The sequence below is a fragment of the Amblyomma mixtum genome, chromosome 2 (genome assembly GCF_055824585.1).
Source record: "Amblyomma mixtum isolate Tamu chromosome 2, ASM5582458v1, whole genome shotgun sequence".
NCBI lineage: Eukaryota > Metazoa > Arthropoda > Arachnida > Ixodida > Ixodidae > Amblyomma > Amblyomma mixtum.
Window position 1 is genome coordinate 126,199,231 of NC_143013.1, and position 25,536 is coordinate 126,224,766.

Here is a 25,536-nt window from a genome sequence, read left to right on the forward strand (position 1 = left end):
TGTCTAAATAAACTTCATGTCTTATCTTATCTTATCTAACCCGCGGCGCCAACAGATCAGCTTCGCTGGCCACTGCACTAGAGTACTATACTATCGCCGCAGCCAATCACGCCTGGTGTTAAGCTGCAACACACATTCGCTTCGCGCATTGCACACCGTCTTCTTCATCAACTAATACTACTGTCAAACTAATAAACACACTTTCGCGCTGTGCATTGCACATCATCGTCCTCAAATAATACTACTATCGCCAGTCATGCCGACGATTCAGAAATGCAAAACCATGAGCCAATCAGGTTAAACGAATGCTTTCGCATGTATACTCGGGTTAACTATGTTAAAAAATTAGCACTTTTTTTACGCTTTACTGCAAAACGACATATTTTTCTCTATTTACTCACCTTTAAGGGCTTGTGATATCCATTACATTAGTTCCTGCTACGCTTGATTTCTGCACGAACATAGCGGCCTTGAAACGAACACTGAAATGAACCCCATTTATGGCTGTATTCCACACGGAAATTATACAACTGACTGCTAAGCCGCGCTCCTGGACTCCGGTTTGTAAAACGTCTAGCAATGAGACGCCTCTCAAATCTGGCGGCTCAAACTAGTCATGGCGCAAACCTATGCATTGAACAAGGGGAAGCTTTGGGCCAGTTGGTCAGACATGTTGGGGAGGAGGGATAACCGCAAACTTGTCCTGTCCTCTTCTCGATCTTCAGTCCTGTCAAGTTTGCGGTTATCCCTCCTCCCCAACTATGCATTGAAGTGCAATATCTCGCACGCCGTCAGTGCTAGATAACATTTTGTTTGATGATGACTACGGTTAGAGCCGGGCAATTTTCTCGCGATAATTTTGTAGTCAGGAGCTGGCATGCTGAGGGCTTTGAGGGTGCGCATGGGTGTTTTGCAATTGAGGGTGCATATCGTAGTGCAGTGTGGTAAGATGCACGTACACAGTAGCAACCTTGAGCCTATGTCCTCACTCCTTCCCTCCAAAGGGCGAGTTGCCACTCTCGCGTACTTTCTGCATGTCCGATGTGAACTAGCCGGAATTTTAAATATTTCTTGCGACCAACATTCCGCACTATGACCGCGAAAATCAGTGAACTGCTGGACGTTGTTAAAATTTCTGGCACTCGCGCAGGTGTGCTTAGTGCTGGGGCAAGCATCGCAGATGCCGAAAAGCCTGCTGAAGCTATTTGCATTTTGATATCGACCTCGGTGTACTTTGCGCACGTGCAAGCACCACTTGTGCACAAGTGCAAAAATGGCTTAATACTTGCAGCAGCGCCTTCACTGGTCGGCATCATGGAGGGAATAAATACAATACTTTTACTTCAATTCGCAGTTTATGTTTAGTGTGTTGGATCTCACAATGGCCTTGCGTGCTTCATTTGAGGCAGTACTGCTTCGAGCATGCATATACAGACTATCTTCTCTAGACAGACGCTATGCAGAGGCTTTTTCTCGACACTTAGCAGCAGGCATCTGCAAGCATATCGTTTCTCAAATTCATACATGTGGTGTAATCTTGTTTCGGTATTGGCACAAGACATTATGACGCCGGGTTTTCAGGACTTCCTTTCTTCGCGTGTAATGTGCACCAAAACAACCCCCACAAAACCTCCAACAGGATAGAGTAAGCGGGATGAAACTCAATGCTGCCGAACCAGATCAGTGGCGGCAGAAAGAACGACAGTGAACATTTAATGCAGGAAGCCGCGGTTGGCTACGACGTCCATATGGTACACTTCTGGTTTGGGTTCATGGGTGAATCGCTGGCGCACTCCCAGAAGGTGGGGAAGCGGAAGGAGTTGCGCAAGGGTCCGTTGGCTCTCTCCGGGGGCGGGCGCCGCAGTGATTCCTCGGCCAGCTCGCGGTGCCTGGACTCGTCCGTCGTCTCGCACAGCCCCTTAGTGTACAGGATGTAGAAGAGCTGCTTGACCGTGATGTTCAGTCCGGTCAGCAGTCCGTAGTCCTCGATATTCACCTGAGCGCGCAGTATGGGCCAGATAACGGTTAGTTTAGTTTGGGCGAATCGCAAGGCTGTCGGACACTGCCAGTGATACCGGATACTCGTGTTAAACCCACGGCATTTTCGGTGGCATCAACTGTTGCAAAGTCCGTGGTCGGTGGACTATGCCACTGCGGCAGCCATGACGTAGTTCTCTGAATTGATTTTGCACTGATTAATGTATATATCACTACCTTCGCGACCAAAAGCGCTATGGCATATGGCTCTGTGATTACGTTGTGACTGCTGCGAACAGGGTCCACATGGACGCATGTTCCGGGGTGCATGGCATGTGAAGTGGCATCACGTCAGTGTTACTTTGCATAGAAAAGGTGAAAAGCTTCCGTTGTTCTGCTGGATGGTTAACTAGAGATGGCCTTGCTTGACGACGTGTTCTTGTTAATCTCCCTTTTGGCCCAAAGAACGTGAAGAAAATCATAAAAACACCAATGATTTAGCGTTGTATTATCGCGTGCTGTCGCCGATAGCAGGTGTATGATGTTTGATTATTTATTCCTTTATTGTGCTACTTGGGAGAGCAAGGAATTTCTTGTACGCAGAAAGTAATGAACAACCGTCGGTAAAATAGAAATGGCGAGTCAGAGACCGCAAGTTTAACCGTCTTGACAATACAAGCAGAAAATGCCAGGTGTTCTAGAAAAAAAAAGCGTTACAGCTGTGTTTTTAAAAATGCTGTCACTAATTAAAAACTTGACATCATATTTCGTATAATCTTATTATTCACGCAAGTTATTAGGAGAACAACGAGGTGTAAAATATTTGCGGCTCATTATAGCACATAACAGTAGTTCAAAGTGGGACCTGGCAGCAAAATAACGTCAATAGCGCTTCCCGTACTTTGTTGGTTTTTTCTTACTTTTTTTTTCCTTTCAAACAAAGACACCAAGCTCTAAAATTTTCCCTGAAAGTGTCGAGAAACTTCCCTTTCTTCATTGCATCCCTACCTGGTTGACGTGCTTCAAGAACAGCTTGAAGGCCGGCAGCAGAGCCAAGCTGTCCAGCACGTCTAACTGCGTCGTCTTCTCGGTGCGCAACCTGACCCCTCCCGGGGGCGGGGAAGCGTCGACATCCGAGCCCACGTAGTGGTGCTCCAGGCACTTCTGCACGTCGTGGTAGCCAAGTTCGGTGTCCACCGACCAGTGGAGCTTGCCGCGCGGGAAGTTGCCCTGGTGGATTCCGGCGAACAGGGCGCTGATCACCTTGGTCGCGACGCGAGGAACCTGCACGAGAAACACTGCGGTGACCACTGAGCAGGGCGTTCGGGGTGTTGCAGATAAGGAGACGCATGGCCTCACTATGCTCTACATAAGCCAACAAAAGGAAGTTTAATATGGAGAGATTGGAGTACGCTCTAATAAAAGGTGGTAGCCCAGAAGCAGTAAAGAGGAGACTAGGCATAGACAAAAACCAGGTATATGCGTTAAGAGACAAAGAGGGCACTGCCATTAGCAATATGGACGAGATAGTTAAGGTAACAGAACACTTTTGCACAAATTTATGCAGTAGCCAATGTAATCACAACATTAATGAGAGAGACAGTAGCGCACAGAAATGGAACATCACCCCAGTGACGAAAGAGGGAGTAAAGAAAGCCTTACGAGCAACGCAGAGGGAGAAAGCAGCTGGTGAGAATGAAGTTAACAGCAGATCTGATGAAGGATGGAGGAGAGATTTTAGCCACCCTGTACACGAAATCCCTTAACCATGAGCACAACACAAGCTTCGAAGAACGCTAACATTACCTTAATTCATAAGAAAGCAGTCCTAAAGGACTTGAAAAATTACGGACTGATCAGCTTACTGTCCGTTGCATACAAGGTATTTGCTAAGGTAATCGCAAATAGAGTATAGGCAACCTTAGACTTCAATCAACCAAATCAGCAGGCAGGCTCTCGTAAAGGGTACTCGACAATAGACCATATTCACGCTATCAATCAGGTGATATAGAAATTCTCAGAGCATGAGCAACCCTTATATATAGCCTTCATTGATTACGAGAAGGCGTTTGACTTGGTGGAAACCTCAGCAGTCGTGCAGGCATTTCGAATCAGGCTGTAGAAGTGTCTTATGCAAAAATACTGGGAGATATTTACAACCACTGTACAGCGCCACAGTCCTCCATAAAGTCATCATTAAAATTCCAATAACGAAGGGTGTCAGGCAGGCGGACACGATCTCGCCAGTGCTATTCACCGCCTGTTTGCAAGAGGTGTTCCGGGGCCTGGAATGCGAATAGTTGCTGATAAGAGTGAATGGGAAATACCTAAGTAATCTGCGATTCGCTGATGACATTGCCCTGCTAAGTCACTGAGGAGATGAACTACAGAACATGATCAGTGAGTTAGACAGGCAGAGCAGTACTGTTGATCTATAAATTAGCATGCAGAAAACCGATGTAACGTTCAACAGTCTCGCAAGAGAACAGCAGTTCACAATTGGTGGCCAGGTGCTTGAAGTGGTAAGGTTGTTCATCTACTTAGGGCAGATCGTGGTCGTTGATCGAGATCGTGAGAAGCAAATACACTAGAAAAATAAGAATGGGATGGAGTGCGTATTGCAGGTTCTCTCCGGTCATGAATGGCAGTGTACCAATATTCCTCAAGAGAAAAGTATACAAGAGCTGTATTTTACAGGTACTCACCAATGGCGCAGAAGCATGAAGGCTAGCGAAAAGGCTTCAGCTTAAGTTAAGGACAACGCGGCGAGCTATGGAAAGAAAAATGATAGATATAACGTTAAGAGACCGAAAGCAGGCAGAGTTGGTGAGGGAAAAAAGCGGGTTAATGATAACCTAGTCGAAATAAAGAGGAAGAAGTGCGCTTGGTCAGGGCATGTGATGCGAAGGCGAGATAATCTCTGGTCCTTAAGGGCAACAGACTAGGTTCCAAGAGAAGGCAAGCGTACCAGAGGGCGGCAGAAAGTTAGGTGCGCGAATGAGATTTATAAATCTGCGGGGATGCAGTGGCCGCAGCTGTGAAAGGAAAGGCTTAATTGGAGAGACATGAGAGAGGCCTTTGCCCTGCAATGGGAGTTGTCAAGCTCATGATGATGATGATGATGACTTCAAAAACAACTTTCGAGATTTCACTGCATGAACACGAGTGCAAATAGGAAGCGGTTCAAGTTTCTCTCACTCTGGGTACCCACTTAGAAATATAGACCAGCGAGCGATCCCTCCTGTTCTCCTGAGCTCCTGCTCTATACCTCTGCTTCACCTTTTTTGACATGTGCGGGTCATGCGTCCATATAACGAACAAATTTAAGAAAACCATTGTTGCTTATCCCTCGGACCTCGAGTGCGGGTCGTCTGCTACTCACCGCGATTGGATCTGATCATCCGCTAACGTCAGTTTTCTTTAACAATGTGCGATATTGTGTTAACTGTCACTAGACACGATACCTAAAGCAGATAATAACTATTTCGGAATAAAGAGGTAAAGGTACGTGACAAGACCTACTTTATTTTTATCTATCTCCGCGAACTCTCACGCAGCGAAATTCGCATGGGGCCAAATCCTTTATGGAAAAAAAATAACCCAGAATGGTGTTTAAAGCCGGCTTGAAATCGGTGAAGAAGAGACACAGATTTTCATGACGTTTCTACCTTGGTATCTTGAATTTTTCACGAAATACGGGATTGGTCTCCATTTGGCTGTCAAGAAGGTACCTTTCTTCTCGTTATATATAAGTGCCACTTCGAGGAGCAATTGATCCTAAGCGACTACACATTTGTCACTGAAGATAACCTTTCTCGCCTTTCAAAATCGTTTTTAAGTAGGAGGCCATGCGACGCAATTGTTATCATTACTGAGACTCGATTGGCTGAGTGCTCTTATTTTCCTGGTGCCGACCAAAGCTCCTGTTGGCCTACAACCGCGGCCACAGCTAGCGTATGTGAACATCGGAAACCTCCTATTCCAGCCTGATGCTTTGGACAGTATCTTACCGGTACTCACCTATGGGGCAGAAACGTCGAGGCTAACAAAGAGGGTTCAGCTTAAAGGGACTATGCAGTAAATTAATTGCGATTACGTTAAGCAGACGAGAGATAGGCATTCCATCACTCGTCACCCCAGAACAAGAATTTTAGAGCTAACATCAATAATAACGAAGTTATAGACGATTAAAAATCACGCTCCACCTCTCCCCCCTCAACTCGTAAGTGCGGAGCAGCAAGAAAAAAAAATAAATAAAACAGCTCTGGGACTGGGCCCCGCCCACGAATACGTCATTCCCTGACGTTTGGTTTGCGACTTCCGGTTGTCGCACCCAGCACCCAAGCAGCAGCGCCGGCAGCGTCTCTCCGGTCTCTCTTCGCCTTCTGGATCGCGTCGCATGTCGGATATCTTTGCTTGTCACTGCGATAAAGGCACTGCGAGTGGTTCCCAAACTCCCGACAGAAAGAGGCGGCCGAGGTAAATAAAAAACATATGCGTTTCCTGGCTCGCGCTTGCCCGAGGGTACCGAGGGTGTAGCGCGGCGGCTCGAGCAGACGATTTTCACGGCCACCGGAAGCGTACCCGTGACGTCGTGGCTGCCGTGGCTCCAGCGAATGACAACGTGTAGTGGCCTGCCAACGTCACGGGACTAGTGACGTCTATTTTCCCTATTTTAGTTTCAAAGTCGGTGTCTACGAAGACACCAATCGGCCCGCGGATTTTAAAAAACGCGCTTTTTAAAAATTCATAATAAATTGCCGGTTCTGTTCCGAAGACTCATACTTGGTGTGAATGCTTCTTAGCATCATTTCTAAGCATTGAAACCATTTACAACTGGGTTTTAATTCTTTGCATAGTCCCTTTAAGTTAAGGACAATGCAGCGAGCTATGGGAAGAAAAATGATAGGTGCAACGTTACGAGATCGGAACCGGGCGGAGTGGGTGAGAGAACAAACGCGGGCTAATGACATCCTAGTTGAAATCAAGAAGAAGTGGGCTTGGGCAGGGCATGCAGTGCGGATGCAAGATAACCGCTGGTCCTTAAGGGTAACGGAGTGGATACCAAGAGAAGGCAAACGTAGCAGGGGGCGGCAGAAAGTTAGGAGGGCGGATGAGATTAAGAAATTTGTGGGAATATGGTGGCCGCAACTGGCGAAACACAGGGTTAATTGGAGAGAAATGGGAGAGGTCTTTGCCCTGCAGTGGGCGTACTCAGGCTGATGATGACGAGGATTAGGATGATGATGCAATATATCGCTAAAGGCACCATCACTCGCTCGTTCAGTGTGAGGAAGCATATGTGTGTCCTGCTGACTTCGCACATACCTCTTTCGCGGACTACTAGCCTTCGCCTTAGTAAGATCGGATAGCAACAGCGCGTAACACCAGCTCGCACACTCCTTTGTCAAGCTACAGTCTGCTGCAAGCCTTCAGCTTCTCTTCCCGTGCGAATGCACGTACACGTTCCTTTATTTAACTATGAGTGCCTTAAAGGGCCTGTGGCCACCCCCTGGTAGCAAACACTCTCTACCTCTCTTTGAGCGAGCCTCCTATCCTTCCATTCACTCCTCGAAATTTTTCTCTCCCGCTCCTCGTCGAGTAGGCTCGGCAAGGCAAAATCACCCCTTCCTTCTCCCATGTAAGCCGGAGGCGTAGTGTCTGTGGAGTGCGTCACGTATCTACGTCATGGCCCCGCCTTCAATAGAATTCTTTTCTTGGTTTTTGCTGCTGGGTCTGTTCGAGGGGGGGGGGGGGGGGGGGCGCTGCGGGTTTTCTAACACCCTCTCTGTTTTGCTCTTGGGGTCTCCTCGCGGTGTTTCGCCGCGTTTTTTTTTATTTGTCCTTCCTCTCCCCAGTTGCTGTTTTTTTTCTGTTTGAAGCTTTTTTTTCACCTTCGCCACTCCATTCCCGGCCTTTCCTGGTTGGGGGTGCAACAAAACTGCTCGACAACTGTTACCGGCCTGTATTCGTCCCTCGCTAGACTTGTTAGCGAGCGCATCCTTTCATACATCTGTTTGTCATTCCCAGTTAGCGAGCCAACTTTTCATTTTTTTTTAGGCCTCCCCACCGCTTCACGAGCGGAGGGGCGGAAGTCGGTTGTGTTCGAAACACACGGCGAATTGCGGACCCGGCAACCGCCTGTTTGCTTTTCTTCATGTGTGTTTGTGTTCTCTGTGTTTGTGTCTTTTCTTTTCTCCGAAGCCCATGTCGTTCATTGGAGTCAAGGCGTACGAAAAGATGCATGAAGGATAAGCGGTGTGTGTGCGGAGCGGTGCAGTGGGCGAGCGAGGGAAAGGCTCTGCTGCACTAGTAATTGAAACCTTGTTTTGGGGGGGGGGGGGGGGGGGCTTGCATAGAAGAAAAAAAACTGAGAAGGGAGCGCGCACGCAGAGCGTCTCGTGACGTGATCACGGCAGGGGGGGGGGGCGGCGAACCAACTCCCTCAGTTTTACTATTTTTTACTTTTTATGGCTAGGGTTCAAGGCTGTCGCCGCATGCTCCCTCCGCAGTTTTTTTTTTTTGTTTCTTCATGCGGGTTCGTAGGCATGAGCCAGAACAGAAGGCGCTGCTGAAAGCGTTGTGCAGACGACGCGACGCCCAACCTTCTCCCGTCAATAGAACGATGCACCAATGTGCCTTTAGCGAAAGTAACACCCCATGACGTCAGCGGGGTTCAGAGTAGTGGGGCGGGGCCGTTTTTGTTGAAGGAAAGACGAGCGGGCTTTGATTTGAATTTTCGTAGCTTTTCGGGGCGCGCATGGCTGTAGTATTTTGCAGAGGTTATCTTCGATGCCTCATCTATGCAGTGGGCTTGTTTTTCAAAAATGTCCGGACCCTGGTGAGTGGCCCTTTAAAACACTCCAGCCCCCATAATTTTCTTTTGCTTCGTTAATCTTTCGCTTCACTTCAAGTATCTTTTGAAATCCCTCATGCCCTGAGCGGCGCTGCGACGTTAAAGGCCCAAGAAGAAACATTTTTTGAAACGTACACTCCTATTCAATGATCTACTATTTCCGGTTGTCGAGATTCTTCTCCAACTTGTGAACGAAGTAAGCATGCATCCTTTAAATCACATGGTATACGATTACATAATTGTGCACACGGAGTGCACGCACATATATGGGTCCCTTTTATCGCAAGAGCATGAGGAGGGCCGTGGGGGGGAACTCTGCCTGGCGTCGGTGCCTGTGTGAGCCCACCACCTTCCAACCGTGGCAGATGAAATTTAGGAGGATTTCCCTTCGTCCACCTGCCAACAATGCCCTCTCCCTAACCTCCCGTACCTCCACCCCTCCCTATTTTTAGGGGACACAAGGGAGACACCGGGCGAAGAACAATTTAACAAAAATGAAAATTACTAGCAGGATAATGACTCGGACCACAAGAGGCCTACGTGCAAGGCAGCCTCCCAAAGAACTGCCTGCGCAAAAATGAGGCTTGCAGAAGCTACACCGTCTCCTCATTGCTCGGCAGGAGCAACCTCTGTCTCACAAGCCCCATCGATGGCTGTGTTTGAAACGGCCACCTGCGGGCGCAGTGGCGAAGCGAAAAACCACTGCACCATTCGGCTGAGAGTGCTATGAGGACTCACCGCGATTAATCGGTGTGACACGTTTTGAGTAGCTACCATAGCTGGAGTTAAAAAACAACTGTATCTGACACAATTGACATAGATTCAGAACTTAAATCAATTAATTGGCGAGTGAGAGAAGAATGCTGTCACATATTAGAGGCATCAATTTAACTGATCGTTCCTGAAATGTTTATCAAAAAAATTGTTGTTCAATTGCTCAAAAAAAATGGGCCACCACTTCAGGTTGATAACGTTCTTTGCGTTTCTGTGGTCCAAAATGATTACTATGAAAGAATGTGTTCGCTCCCCATTTAAATTTGTCGCACAGCCGCTGAAATTTGGGCGCGTTTTTAATGGCAGCATCTGCTCTGCTAACCAGAAGTTAAATATTATGTGCTTTGCACAGCTCTTCTTCTGCTGCAAAACACAACACAAGTTCATTCATGTCTTCAAGACCCTTTGCGTCATGTGCCATCATCGGCAACCAAATAGTCAACAACGAAAGCAAAGCTACACGAACCTCAAATTCCTCACACGAAAACTAGCGTGCTAGTCATCATTCGCATTTCGTCAAATAAGTGAAAGATCGCTCACCTGAAGGAGCATCGACTCTGGGTCACTCATGTAGGCAGGGTCGAACATCGCCATGGGAACGAAGATGCTGTCCGTGTCTCGGTCGAACGCGGGCCAAGTGTCGAAGACTGATCCCTTCCACCTGACCACAGTCGGATCACGGCGTGCCTTGATACGGCCAAGGCGCCGCTCCATGAGCTGTCTGGCAAGTGTTCTGCGGTAGGACAAGAGTGGGGCGATGTGTTCAGTGTGACCTCAAAGCCCCCTAGCTCTCGCAATACAGTGAATGAGAACATTCCCTTTTTCTCCTCTTATAGCGGTGCACAGAGAGAGACCTCTTGTGTTTTCTAAAGAGGCAACGTTGAGCTATTTTTTGCTTCGACTTGCGTGCTGGCTGTAATTGAAGGACTGCAAGAAAGAACAATACAAGGAATATTAAACGCTGCTACAGCTGTTTATCGAAACAAGGACGCCCGCAGAGCGCTTTGCAGAGAGGGGTACGTGTTGCCTACTGTTCCATGTTGTACAGGAGCACCACCGCCGTGTTGATGATAGTGTTGCTTCCTGGGTGTTTACATTTGTCTGAAGCGCTTGACACTCATTGCCATACACCGAAAACGAAGCAACGTATACAGTGTTGCGCACTGAACGCTTGTTATTAATTAAAAAAAGCGTGTTTGTTTAAGTGTCCTATTACGGTAGCTATCTATGCACAAAATTTGGTTTCAGTTTCATTTAACTCGAACCAAAATAACAATTGAGTGCTATCATATTCCCGTTGACATTACTATCATGATAAGGATACTACAGGCCTCACTTTGCTTTTCAATCCAGTGCATGCTTTTTGAGGGACGGATTTATAGGTCTGGTTTGAAGGCTTAGGGGATAGAGTGGTCGAAACGTCGCCAAGTTAGAGGGAAGGGGAGGGGGGGGGGGCGTTTCAAGGAGGGTCTACAAGCACAGTCCCTACAGAGCGTAGCGATAAAGTTTTCTGCTAATGTAGCCGAAAATTCATACCAAATCTTAACTTCTCGCGATAAAATTCGATAATCTCTCCGAATTCTGCAAAAGAAAACGTCAAAACTTTCTCTCAGAATCGTTCACTATGTTCAACAGCCAGCACAGCCAGTTTTTCCTTCACTGCCGTGACATGGCAGGCAAAATTAGTCATAGTGTGTAACGTGTAAAGTAGGCTGCAAATCCTGACGGCGGTTCTTACGGATATGCGGGATCTGTGCGTGTTTATCAAGCTGTGTAGCTTTCTTCTAGTAAATACAAAAAAATGTATATACGTTCCGTAATTCTAAAATGAGGGAAAGGAGCCGCCACTCTTTCCCTCTCCCCTTCCGGACGCCCATGTATCGAATCTTCCGTATTCTGAGCAACAGGCGGGATCCTTCAGAGAGCATTCCTTGTTGACTAGGAGAAAAAGCAGCAAACACCACTGTAAAGGGGGGGGGGGGGCGGCACTGATGGCGTTTATATTCATTGTGCGCTTACTAGTTACACCCAGGTACCACCTCTACTTCGAGCCCGGCCTAATATGAATGGTACCTCGTTCAGTTCAGCTCGAAACGGCTCCAGATTTTTTGTTTTGCTAGTTGAGCCCTTCCTGTGAGCGCGGAAGGTTCTATGTCCAATTTGACACGTGTACCCATATTCCAAAAATTTTCCCACTTCCCTAATGCTGAAGTCAGTACTCAGTGTCTACAAAAAAGCTGTTAGTATTCGGAAGGCGTATAGCATAATATGATGGGATAACGATTATTTTGTTGGCTGAGTAACGATGGGTTGCCCATTCCTTTTTTTTCGCTAGCATTAACGTCAAAATCTCCTTTGTAAATTAAAACCTTGTACCCGCTAGCTGAATCGAAACACAGTGTCGTTGTATTCAAGTCTCGACAAAATATTTTGAATGGCGTAATGCAGGGACTTACAGGTGGCCAAACGCATTTTCAGACACTGCGAAGCAGAGTCCGAATGTATTTACAAATACTGAGGCGTATCATCTAATACGGCGAATATGATTTGTTTCTTAATGCATCTGTATAGTTCCGTAGGTATCTAGGCACGTGACAAGTTGAACGACGCACTGAGTAGGCAGCCTGGCGGCCAGCCTCTGAAGCAGGAACACTCGGAGAAGGCTGCAAAACAGTTTTACACGGGGTGCCCTACACTTGCTTCATGTTGAGAATTTCTGTGAAAAATTGTTGCGCAATAACGATTTACTCAGGGAGCACCACTCTGACAGGCTTCAGTAGCGAATAATCCGGTGCACCTTCTAGAACTCGCCTTGCTTAGTTCTTTGTACAAAGCGGCCAATAAAGGCCGGAGATCGTCCAATCCCTGGTTCGTTGTCCAACCTATTCTGAAAAACGCTGTTTGATGCAACAACCTCATAAAGAATTTCTTACAGATGTGATGCAATTATGATAATTCCTCATATAAATGTTCTGCAGTCTGACAAAATCATATATTTGTCATTAACTTGCCATTCAGTAATATACAATTTGTATGACATTTGTATGATAAAGCGTGCATTGGGGTATTGCATCATGAAGCTTGTTTCAGCAGGGCGGCCACAGACCTCGTAACGTAGTTGTAAATTTAACTCAGTTATTCCGAACAGCCCGCTACAGCTTCCCAAGGCACAGCATTAGCTATGCGGCAAACAACATCCGCGACACTTAAAAACTGATCACGAATGAACAACGCATTCTATATTCTGGTGTACCTGTAGACGCTGATTACGTTGCCGGGCTTAACGTCGGGGACGAACTCTGCCGGCGAGTGCTTGTGGCTGCGCTTTGCGACGAACTTGTGGAACACCTCGATCTTGATGCGCGAGAGGCGGTCACGCAGCATGAGCTTGTCGTCGATGCTCATCCAGGGCGCACTGTTTATGGCCAGCACGAAGCTCGCCTGGATGTCGTTCAGCAGGCTCCACATCTGCGCAACACAACGCGCACAAAGTGCACAATGTGACTTTTCATTCTGTCTCTGTGTTTTTTTCAGCGAGCAAAACGAAACGAATAAAATAAAAATTAAACCTACTAATCCATGAGTAGCAGCCTTCAGCATATATTGCCTTATTTTGTTTGGATGAGGTAGACTTCGGTTATATTGCCACGGACTATAGGAGACGACCAAGTGGGCCGTGTTGCGGCACGGAGCGCTCCCGCTAGGCCCTCTGTCATTGCCATCTGTCATGTAGTCCTGTCTTCATCGGTATGCCGTCGCGTAACAATATTTCACGCGAGTTCAGAGCAGTTCATCTAGATCTTAAACACTTAGGGTTTGTTTAGCTTTCGAGATCATTTAAGCATGCTGCAGCAGATGGCATTATATTGCACCTTGTCGTCATCCCACTAGAAAAATCACGGCTATTTAAATCGAGGCGAGCGGTAAACAAAGCACCATCAGCCTATGAGAGCGCTCTGTACCGGCAACAACAAACTGTCCTCCCCTTTCCCCCCCCCCCCCCCCTTCCTGTCAATTTTTTATACAAGGCTTCTTGTCATGCTACACGCGCTTTTCATACGATGCATTGGGCGCTGATCAGCCGCAGATGATGTCAATAAGCGAACCGCTCTGGGAACTCTCCTCATGATTTTCTAACACTGCAGGTGTAGAATACATTTTGAATCAAACGCACTGTCAGCCATAATATTATGCTTCAAAAGACAGACGTAGGACGTTTTGTGCACCTTTTAAGCGATTTCGCGTCTGCGTGGTGGTGAGGAGAGAAAAAATATTGCTGAATTGCGCGTTAATGCAGGTGGTCGGTTAAGCGCGCAATGCCTTTTAATCCAAGGAGGGAGATTCTGCTAACTCGCATGCATCTCTTGAAATATTGCACCTCACATTCGGTAGCAATGAACGCGATATCGTTTCCTATGCCGCGGCTTACATTGTAATTCAAAGTCAACTCGGGTACACCGGGACAATTCTTTGGTGGGCGAGTCAGTTCACAATTTCATGAAACGAAGTGCGTGAACGGAGTACAGACGGTGTGTAGCTTCGTCTCTTTGTCTCTTTCTCTCGTCTTGTGAACCGTCTGCGCGCTTTGTCCCAACATATCGGGCACACCAACATATTTATAACAAATGCTTAAAAAAAGCATTGCATCAGCTATAAGATGATGACATTTAAAAACGAGAAAGGACGATCGTTTTTGCTATGGTCTTCTCTTTTGCTTCGGTAGCCAAGAAATACGATCGGCCAGGCAACATGAAACGTGGATTCCGTTCTGAACATTAGTCATACGCTTAGTATCCTTCCGGTACATTGCGTAGTTCAAATTTGAAGAATAAGAAATGAGTCTGCTAGATTCTCGCACAAAAAACTCAGCCCCGTTTTCGAAGCAAAGAACTCACGTGCTCTCGTATCTCCTCATAACCGAAGTTAAAAGTTCCCTCTATGCTCACAAAATACGTCAAGGCTCTCTCACCGTTTACTTACTTAACCGATGAAAAAAGAAAGAAATTGGTTTGCCACGCGGTACATTACCTACGATCTAATTGGTCTATCGCTCACCTGCACAAGCAAGCAGCAAAACAAGCGGATTAAGTGCATCAACCTCGGGACACTGGTCACTAACTCTCACACCATGAGAACGTCATTTTATTAACAGAAGTTGGCAGCGACAGGCGAAAAACTCATAGAATTTCATTCTCCTAGTACAGAGAAACCGTTCTGAACAAGTCGCGATTCCTACCAACCACTATTTCCACTGCTTCGGGCGGAGCCCTAAATGACCCTGTGGCTTAACTACTCTCTGTACAGGAGATTAAGCTGGGAAGAGTCACCTTGTCCTTGTTGGGCAGGTTCCGGCGCACGTCGGCGTACGCGTGCAGGAACACGGCGGGCGCCACCCTCTCGAACATGCGGATGCACCGGCGCCATCTGGGCCAGCTTAGGCGGCGCGTCCCGGTGATGTGCCTCATCTGCAGTGAGGCCATCTCGAGCGCCTGGTCGGGCAGCAGCGGCGAGATGTGCAGCAGAGCGCGGAAGCCCAGGTAGTTGAGCACGTCCACGCCCTTGCTCACGTGCAGCACGGTGCGCAAGTCGCGGAAGTACTGCTCCGTCTTCACCAGCACCTGGACGAGAGAGGAAGGAAAAGGCAAACGCTTGAAGTGTGTCCATGAAAACTCCCGGACACCCTTCACGTTCCCCTGAGACAAAGAACTGACCGGGATAGCCTTACCCACCGAACCCCCCCCCCCCCCCCTCATTAATAAGTGCGCCCAGCACTGCCAGGCCATCTCTAAAGCACAGGACTGAAGGTGGCAAAAACTGGAACTACCATTCCCTGCCCCAGGTTGTATACGGTTCAAGCCCACGTGCGAAACATTGCCCCTGGGTGGCAGGTGAACGTGTCCGCCACCGTTCGTGGCATATGATGCCACTGCGAACGCTGTCCTCGTGTTCCAGGAATTCAGGAGAGCTCTTCACCAGCGCCACTAAGCCTTGCGGGCGATGGAGCTTCAATGGGAGAAGTAGCGTTTTCGAAGTGATAGCTTTAAGGGTCGCGTTCTGCAGAAAATTCCACACCGCTCGTAGTTGTTCTGAGTGGAAAATCCTGATTGCCCGAAAAGGTGGCTATGCCACACTCGAAGCGGTGGATTCGAAAAATGCTTAAATTGAAATTTTGTTTTTGGTTTTTGAGGAAAGGAAATGGTCCATTAATTGTCTCACTTCTTGGTGGACACTCAGACCGCGGCGCGAGGGTAGAGAACAAGCTGCGAGTGAAAGAGAGAACGATGTGCGGTAGTGGAGGGTTTCAAGATAATTTCGACCACCTGCGTACCTTTAACGTAAACTGACAGCGCACAGCACACGGGCGCCTTTGCGTTTCGCCCCAATCTTAACGCGGCCGCCGCGGCCAGGTTCGAACCCGGGAACTCCGGCTCGGTAACCGAGCGCTCTAACCACTGAGCCTCCGCGGTGGGGTAGAAAAATGATTAAAATTCCGTATGCATTTTGAATTTTTAATCCCGGAGATACGAGGCCAGGCAGTGGCAACGCAAAGAGACAGCGCAAGGCGCAGCGGCAAGCAAAACTGTCGGGCCACTTCCACCTTACGAAGCGCTGTCCGATGCATCGCATAGGCAGAATGGTCTCGTCTCTCGAATCGGCGCACTTGAGTGCAGCTATGATCTTGACAGGAATGCCGATGCAGCTTTCACATGATGTACCCAGGTAACACTGGCTTTCTTTATCGGTGAACTAATATTTACTCAACACGTCATCTGGTCACATAACAGTGCGTCCATTTACTGCGTCTAAGCATTACTATTGATTGTCAAGGCCACGTAAAGTCGGTCTTCAAAAGCCTTGCCGTCAATGGGATCGGCGTTCCTGGCGGAAGAGAGAGCTCCTAGTGTCCTTGATACGAAGGAAAAGTCACACCGGAGAAGCTGACTGTCCTCCGCATTCTCCAGCCCACCCGCGTAATTATTGACGATTTCCATGAAATCAACGCCAAGCTGCCGCTGCGCCTGTAACTAGACTAAGGAGGATCGGCACGCGCGAAATAGTGTCGTTTCCTCCACTGCTGGGGTGGTTAGGCGGCATTTCTGACTCGTCGCTGTCGGCGTTTTGTTGTAAAAATATACGTTGGGATTGATATTACACGGCTTTTCAAGACCATGAGATAGAAAAGCCGCTAAGCGTATTTGCGTGAGTTTTGTGATGCCAGCAATGCAGTGTCGGCACAGGAACAGGGCGTTTCAGGACTGCATTTGAATTCTACCAGGACCAAGAACATACTTCTTGTCACGCACCCAGCCGCTTTAATTTCTGTTACACCTCCAAGAAAGGAGACTGTTTGGCTTGTGCAAGGTTGCCGCTATACAGAAGGAACCACCAGTTAAAAGCAAAATTTTGAAAGAAGCGCGATTCTACATAGGCTGACTATATGTAGTGTACTACATGTATACCTCGGGAGCTGTCCTCCGTAACGCCGCCATATTCAATCAATTGGAGTGCCGTCTAAGTCGTGAAAACCGCCATTTGACACGTACAGAGATGGTGATCGTATCTCTGCTTGTGTACGCTTCTGCTCTCTTCTCGTTTTCCCGCGCACTGAAATTCATGCTGAGGAGGAGGGGGCGAGAAGGAAAGGGGGAGGGGAGCTTTGAAACACATTCGTTCTGTGTCACTAGCGCCGAAAACCACCTTGGTGCGTTCGCCGAGCGGACACGGCTACCCCCATATTCACTTGATGAGCCAGAGGAGTAGACACGTCCACGCCTTTGAAACGCAGATTTGGGCAAGCGCGCGGCGGCAGAATTTTAACGGGAGCCCCGCACAGTACGCCTTGTTCTATGCATAAACAAAATATAGAGGTCTGTTCTGCCAACGCTCATGTTTGCGTATCGCATTGCGCGATGCCTATAACGGATTTCACATTTGTTTGGAATTATACTGCGTAAGTGAACAATACCACACACCTCACGCGCGTTTGCTCACCGTAGTGGATTCATACGTTGCCCATATATTCTGTGGTTTTCGCTTCGCACAACGGCTTTGCAGAATTACTTGTTTTATTTTATTTCTTTTCAGCAGCATTCTAACAGGCATAAAGAACTCAGTATCCGCTCTATGCGTAGTTATAAAGCTACGTGCGCCGCTACGAGGCAAACAACCGCTTATATTTCATGATAACTGTCCTGTGCGGGTTCTTTATTCCTACGGCTATGATTACCATTGCATAAACGGATCTTTATGCTACCTTGGGCTCCCATTTAATAACAGAAATCTATGCGTAACCAAAGTTCTCTCGTCTTTCGTTCTCGCCTCTACTTTTTCTGCAGCAACCATAAGGGCTGCAAACAGAGTCCTTAATTGTCTCATATCGGAGTACCACGCACACGCTGCGCAACAAAGGCCTTAGGATACATGGCTTGGTTTTAACTAAAAGTATAGGTGGAGCTCTAGGTCTATGCAAGGCAAGGGAAACCTTTTCTCTTACATTAGTCTGTGGACATCAGGGCGGCTCCACTGCACGGCTCCTCTAACAGGCGCCACCATGCGGCTGGCAAGAACACCATTCGGCCGAAAGAGTTTTGATTAAGCTTAGACTTCACATCGTGTCCCAGGCTAATCGGAAGGGCCAGAACTCCGCGGGTACCTCACCTTCATGCGGCTGTGGACGACCGTGATGTTGCTGAAGATGAAGGTGAGCAGCTGGATGAGGTTGGGGTGATGCTTCAGCTGGACCATCTTAAAGCGGCTGGCAGCAAACGCCTCGCTGCCGCGGTCTGTGGACGCCTCGGCCAGCCGAGCCGAGAACTCGCGGACGCGGCGTGCGATGTCCACGTACTTTCCGCTGGTGAACACCTTGAAGCAGCTGGTGACGGCCATGGCGTACCAGTCCGGCAGGGCGCTCTCCTGGCTACCGTACTGGCCAATGAGCAGGTCCGGATCACCCAGAGCGATCACGTAGCGCTCTTCATTCTCAGGGTCAGGCTCCACCTGTTCGTAACGCCCAGACTCCTTAATGTTTCGTATTCAAGTCTTTTAATCCTAGTGAATGCTTTTTATTTATTCAATACTGCCAGCCTTAGTACGCCCAGGCAGGAGGGCCAATGCAATGAAGTACAAGGCAAAGTAACATCTAGCACACAAACTAAAAGTTAAACAAAACAAAGACAACCCATGCATGATTCCAACAAAAAAAAAATAGGCAAATTGAACACAATGTCTCGGCAGAACTGGAAGTATAGCATATAAAAGTCGTTATAAAAAACTGGCAATGTTGTCAGTGCTTAACAGTGCAGTCAGAGGAAGGTGGTTCCACTCGGTTATTGTTCGGGGAAAAGAACATTTAAACAAGTTGGTTCTGGCACGATAAGGGGCTAAGGACTGGGCGTGATGATGTCTCGTTAATCGCGTGGCTAGTAGTTTTATGTAAGGGTCCGGGCTCATTGATAACTTGTTATTTTTCAACAAAAAAAGATATTTTAGTCGTAAAAGCTTTCTTCGAGTTTCGTGTCTGTATGCCATTAACATTCATTAAAGTTGTAGGGGAGTCGGTAGTGCGGAATTTGGAAAAAATAAAACGAACTGCTTTCCGCTGAATAATTTCTAACGCATGGATATTAGTTTTAGTGAAAGGATCCCACACTGTGCAGGCATATTCTAATTTTGGTCTTATTATTGATGTATAATCTAGGAGCTTGGTTGCGCAAGGGGCTCGTTTTAATTTACATCTAAGAAAACACAGTTTACGGAAGGATGATGCACAAATGTTAGAAATGTGAGCATTCCAACTTAAGTTCTTAGTTACTGTTACATCAAGGTACTTATACAGCGTTACTTCTGATAGGCACCGAGATGATAGGCAGTACTGATAAGATAGGCTGTGTATTTTATTAGTTATTCTCATGTAAACTGTTTTTTACAGCATTTAGTTTCATATCGTGGCTGCAACACCAATCGTTAATGCTGTTGAAGTTAGAGTTAAGCACTGCTTGGTCTTCCGGAGTTTTAATTTCTGCGAACAAAACGCAGTCATCTGTGAACAGTCCAATTTGAACTCGTTCTGTAATAACGTTAACAATATCGTTTATATAGATAAGGAATAATAACGGGCCAAGGGCGCTTCCTTGAGAGACTCCGGATGTGACCGGGAGGGAGCGTGGTTCTGGAGGACAATAATCGCATTGCAACATCAAATTCTCGGATAACTATTGGGATGTTTGTCTGAATGGCAACGAAGATAGTCCAAGCGCCGTATTCTATTACAATTTTTTCCCACTTGGATCATTTTCTCTTCCATTATCAGGAGCTGCTACTTGTGACGAAAGCGTGGATACCCAGCAAGCAATGATAATGTTGTTTGCCGTCTCATCATCATCATCAGCCTGACTACGCCCACTGCAGGGCAAAGGCCTCTCTCATGTCTCTCCAATTAACCCTGTCCCTTGCCATTTGCGGCCGCGGTATTCCTGCAAACTTCTCAATCTCATCCGCCCATCTAACATTCTGCCGCTCCCTGCTCTTGGAATCCACTCCGTTACGCTTCACTTCTCAAAATGCGGCCACAGGTTCTTTGGCTAGCCGCGATATCAAACGAACAGTGCGCGATTAGTTACTTGCCGCGCAATTTAAGGAGCTTCTATGGCGGGAGACGAGCCGTGGATGGTTATGCACTTCCTGCAGGGAAGCTTTTCAGCCATGAGGACAGCGTCGCAACCGACAACCTGGCATGTACCATGTTTCAGCGATCTCTCGCTTGCTTTTGCGCGCAATGCACGGGTCACACCTCTGGAATGGCATGATTCGTGTGCAGGTCTGTGACGGTCCAGAAAGCTGTGGAGTTTCGTCGTGGCCTTAGGCCGTTGCCATCACCTTTAACGGGAAAATCAGGAGATTTGCACCGCAGTCTAAGTAGCGCTGGAAATTAAATTCAGGATGCTGTGTTCGATTGTGGTCGTTCTCAAAAGATGGGGCTTGCAAAGAAATATTCTAACTCTGATATGAAAGACAGCAAACAAAAGAATTAAGCAGAGGAAGTCAGTGTATAAAGTCGCTTCAGCCTGCATATCGTGAAAAAGAAAAAACTTGCGTGGTATGACCTACATTTGCCTTATTACGCAGATTTTGAATCGGAACCTTAGTACAAAATGCATCCTTTCGGTGGAAAGCTGAACCACCGCTTCTAGCCTGCACGACTGCCACCACGTACTGCGTCGGACGTTGCACTTAACATTCGAAGTCACTCAAATGCGCAGAAAATTTGAATGTGACAGTATCGATCCAAAGGTCGATAGCACCAAAGTCGCTCTTCCTGAGCCTTACGATTTAGAGATAACGAAAATAATGTGAATTAATCTGCGCTAGACGTTAGAAAATACCGAATGAAAGATTGGCGGCTCAGAAGCAGGGCAGTGGCGAAAGGATGTAAGGTCTGGGTTAAAAGGTGGTCAAACGTAATGTCGACAGAATTCGTAGTTAAATAAAAATAGCGAATTTCAAGATAATACCGATGAGCAGAACAGATTGGTTGCAGAACAGTAAAGAAAAGTAAATACCTAGCATGGTGGAATCTGCCACCACCCTTTCAAACGGATCATTTGTGGTATCCATCCATCCATCTACTACAACAATTTCAAAATGTTTGGTACATCCCATTCATTTTCAAAGGCAGTCGCAAACAGCTGATGTGAGAGCACGACGAATTTCATAGGCGAGATTTGGCAGCGATAAAGAAAGTAAGGTCATAATAATCACTATCTTCGAGCAGACTCTCTCTCGACTTTCTAGCTCGCTCAAGATTACCAAGCTTAAATATCCCAACTGAGTGACTTGGTCTTCGCGACTTGCAGCCAGCAGGTAACGCTAGCTGCTGATCTTGAAGAAAGCTGGGCATGTGACAGGACAGTGTGAAAAGAGTGACACTCTTTCCCAAAATGACAAACAAAATAAAGCTGGTGCTGAGCAGAGTAAGCATTCTATACCCGTTCCATCATTTTGCATGTTTTCATGTGGCCAATCCCGCCGCTGATATTGCAACTGCTAACTACATTGTTGGCTGGCTACAAATCATGCTGTCGCAAGCAGCAGTTGATAAAGCGGCGAATGCATGCACTGAAATATAAATTTTCACCAAATACGCTGCTTGCGTCGTTTCTAAATAACAGATTTCTCTTTTTGGGATAAACACTGTGGATTATCGCATGCCGCACTGAACAGCTCTGACTTCAAGTTTCGTCAATTTGCGTCGCATCACATTAAGACCTCGTTCAATACGCGACAATCCTTGCGCTATCCTTGGAGGAGAAGGAAGAACACAGCAGAAAGAGCTCCAGTCTCACCTTAACCGAGACCAGAACTGCAAGCCCCAAATTTCGAAGCAGCAGACTGGCACTCTTCCAGACGTCTGTGAGCGTCTTGGTGTCCCTTTGAAAGGGCCATCCACGCAGGCCCAGGTCCCCCATAAAGTCTACGAGAGCTGTGCGGTGGTCCTCTGTGAAAGGCTTGTGGACGCAACCGGCGATCAGTGACTGTGCCTTGATGACCTTATTGCTGGGCCTTGTCTGCGACGTCAAGGCATTGTAGATGTCTTCTTCGACTTTCTGTACCAACAGAGAGTCGACTGATGTTGCCACCTCAGGGTGGAGGTTTTTCCAGCGGTTACACACAAAGCTGTAAAAGTCGTCGCATGGCGACACTCCCCAGTCGAGGTAGCTTGTGAGGTACACAGACTCGCGCTCACACACCCTCGTCTCGCAGAAACGTGTGTTATGGCCGCTCAGCGTAACAGGTGCTCGAGTCCGACGCTTCACGGCGGGAACAGTCATTCGGCGAGCAGTCGTTCTCTGTGTGTGTTTCCTCCTGCTAGTCATCACTCTATCATCGTCTCCACCTCCACTGGTCGAGTGTCCTTGGTCTCGCTTGGTGCTGAGAGGTGCAGCGTTGGTCATTTTCATGCCGTGCCTAGTGCTGCTAGGCACCGGCTTTGTGGTACTCGTAGCTTCTGTGCCTCCAGCGTGGTAAATCCGCTTGCCCTCCCACACGGCAATCTTCTTGCGACGGCGCGGCTTCTCGGTCGACGGTTTACTCTGCTCTTCATCACTCAACACAGGCTGCGGTAAACTGTCCTCCAAGCCAGATCCTCTGTTTTCGCCGTTGACAAACACGCTGGGTCGCGCGGCGACGGGAGCGGGTGCTTCGCCAGGCGTACTTTTCCTGCTCCTGGCTTGCACATTGCCGGCTGCGTGGAACACAACCGGATTGTTCGGTTCACCCTCAAATGCACCCAGATCACTTCCTTCGGTAGAAGACCTCTGCGCAAGCTCGCCGCTGGAATAGAAGAAAGCGGCGAGCCCGAACGCGGCAGCCACGGCGAACGTGCCCCCGAGGAACACACAAACTGCGGCGTACGAGTACTTGCGGCCTGCATCTGGCAGTCGCTTTCCCAAGTCTCCGTAGTCGCTGCCCGCGTTGCTGTCGGTCATACTTGGCGCAACGCTGTCCGGCAGACTCTCCGCTACGGTTTCGGCATTGCTGTTCGTCTTGCGCGCCATCTCGCTGTCCTCCCAGTCGCCAGTGGTATTGCGGCTGAGGTCTTCGTCGGCATAGCGGAGCGTGTCCGCATCCGAAGACGTGCGCGCCGAGAATCCGCCGGTACCGGCACTCTGGCCAGCATTCCCACCTATGGGGTCAAACTGCGCTCCCAGCCCGAACGGGTAGCCGCCTGCACCACTGGCGTACGGCCAGAAAGGCGTCCCCTCACGCGCGATGATGTTTCGGATGTAGTCAAGTTTGTGCACGTCCGTCACCACGTTGGAGGAATCGCGAGACACGTCGTCTTCCGTGGTGGTCGAGAGCTTCTTTGTCCGCCGGCGCCTCTGGCGGCGTACGCCGCTCTCTTGCAGACTGGAGGCTGTGCGGCTCGAATGGCTTGGCTGAGAGCTGGAAGTAGCCTCCGGGGACGCGGGGGCGTGCCGGCGGTGCTGGTCATTCCTGGACCACCTGAGCATCGGAGCGACGCTCGACACTCGGCGGGAGTATCCCGCGTAGCGGTTGCAGGCGTGTCCTCGTTGCGGCAAGGGACAGCAGCTAGCGATCACTCACGGTGGCTCCAGCATGATCGGAGAGTGCGGCACTGCGGGCGACAAGCTGAGGAAGCTTTCTCTCAGGCAGAGACCCGCCAGTCTCCTTCTTCTTCCTCCTCTTCATTTCCCCATCGGTGTCATGGCCGATAGATTCCAGGATGGCCAGGCATTATGCCGAGTGAGCTTATGATTATGATGTCTGCACAGTAGATTTTTTACTCCCCCGCTCATGTTGAAAGCATGCTATCTACTCTGCAAAGTTTATTCTTGACAGTGTTGAACAATCATTACTTTCGATTCAATCGCTCTCAGTGTCTACCGGTGGTAGCGGTGATGTTACGATTGAACTTATGTGAACAGTTGCACTCCTTTCCGTCAGAATAAAAAAGTTTCATACCCTTTTACTGCCCCCAGGGTATGCCCGGAATGTGAAACTAATAGAAGTTCAGCTGCGGCATTAGACCGGGGTGGATATGCATGGGCCATAACTCAAACATGTTAACCCGTGGCTTCGTTTTCTTTGGCGAAAAGACGTATGAATTCCGAAATATTTGGTGCCCTCGTTGAAATAAACGACAGTGAAAAATTGCTACTCATTAGATAAGGCATTCAGAGTTAAGCCTCTTAGTGCGCCGTGGAAAGTACAACGCGTCACCAAGGCGCACAACTAGTTTAACAGCATTGGAAACTTGAGTCATGGTAAGGTACAAGCGCCTCTCTCATATCACCAATGCCGGAGACGAGATACCACGTGACCACGACTTTCAACACTAACTGCCTCGCTGCGCAATTTGACAAGTCAGCCATTAAGAAAATGCGGTGGGCTCTTAAGCGTAAGAGATTGTTGTGGCTGTTATCTTAGTATTTTGATCCCGAAGGAACCAACTTCTCCGCTCTTACTCCGTCCAGAATTTTTCTTTTTATCCTGGCAAGTGCAATCGGTTGGTTACTTACGCATGACACGTCTTTTTCCGAACCCTTATAGTTAGCCAGCAAATTAATTTCTATTTATCTTATCGCTTGAATTAAGTAAAACTGGTTGCATTTCTTGCATCTGGCGCCATGCGTCGCAAAATTGGCTGGTGCAAAAATCTGACCAGTTGCACAAGTGCTCTTTGAGACTATCGATAAGGCATCTCCCCTTTCTGGCCTACAAGGCATCACCCCATGATTGAGGTAGCCTATATTAATACGATTCCTTCGCAGCATTCGACAATCTTTTTTTTTTATACCGACACCACAAAGTGCCTTGTGCTGTCGCATTCATTCTTTTAAAGTGGGAACAAGACAAGACCGCAGGAACAGACTTAAGTACACTCTGGCGTTGGTACAGCGTTGTGTACATCTGTCCTTGCTTCTTCGGCTTGTTGTAGATGGTACAAGTATGGACAACCGCTAACCCGGCCAAGCTTCTACACGGTCGTCGTTTTGCGCGCATACCTTTCAATTTTCCCAGTGTGGAAAAGAAGAACGATCTAAATGTCATCGTGTTCAACAATGTTTTCAAAATTGATTCCAAACTGGACCACAGCAGTCCTCTCTTTTTCTTTCTGCTTGCCTTCATCCCTTCGTTAAATTGTTGTTAGCACTGTCTTTCTTTCCAAGTCAGGTAGCGAGACATGCGCTCACTGAGCTGATTCCCTTCATTCTTCATCAAGCGGTAGGGCGGGTGACGCTCTGATTGAATGACTTATGCTGCGGTGGCTCAGTGGTTATGCCGCTCAGCTGCTCTCCCCAAAGACGCGGGTTCGATCCCACCCATGACGGTCGCATTTCGATGGATGCGAAATGCAAAATGTTTGTATGTTTTGTTTGTTTGTTCGTTGGGTGTTAACGTCCCGAAGC

General features: G+C 48.0%; 2 protein-coding genes across 2 annotated transcripts in view; one reads left to right on the plus strand and one right to left on the minus strand.

The window, feature by feature from the left end:
* The window catches only part of LOC149360788 (uncharacterized), an 88,023-nt gene that overhangs the window by 58,916 nt on the left and 3,571 nt on the right, over positions 1–25,536 (plus strand). The gene's annotated exons all lie outside the window — the stretch shown is intronic.
* On the minus strand, positions 1,736–23,616 carry LOC149360789 (neprilysin-21-like). The gene is made up of 7 exons (XM_089569394.1): positions 21,949–23,616; positions 18,266–18,604; positions 14,935–15,225; positions 12,861–13,075; positions 10,148–10,340; positions 2,986–3,261; positions 1,736–1,996 (listed from the first exon to the last, which is right to left on the minus strand). The coding sequence occupies exons 1-7, from the start codon at positions 23,614–23,616 to the stop codon at positions 1,736–1,738; spliced, it is 3,243 nt and encodes a 1,080-aa protein (XP_089425520.1).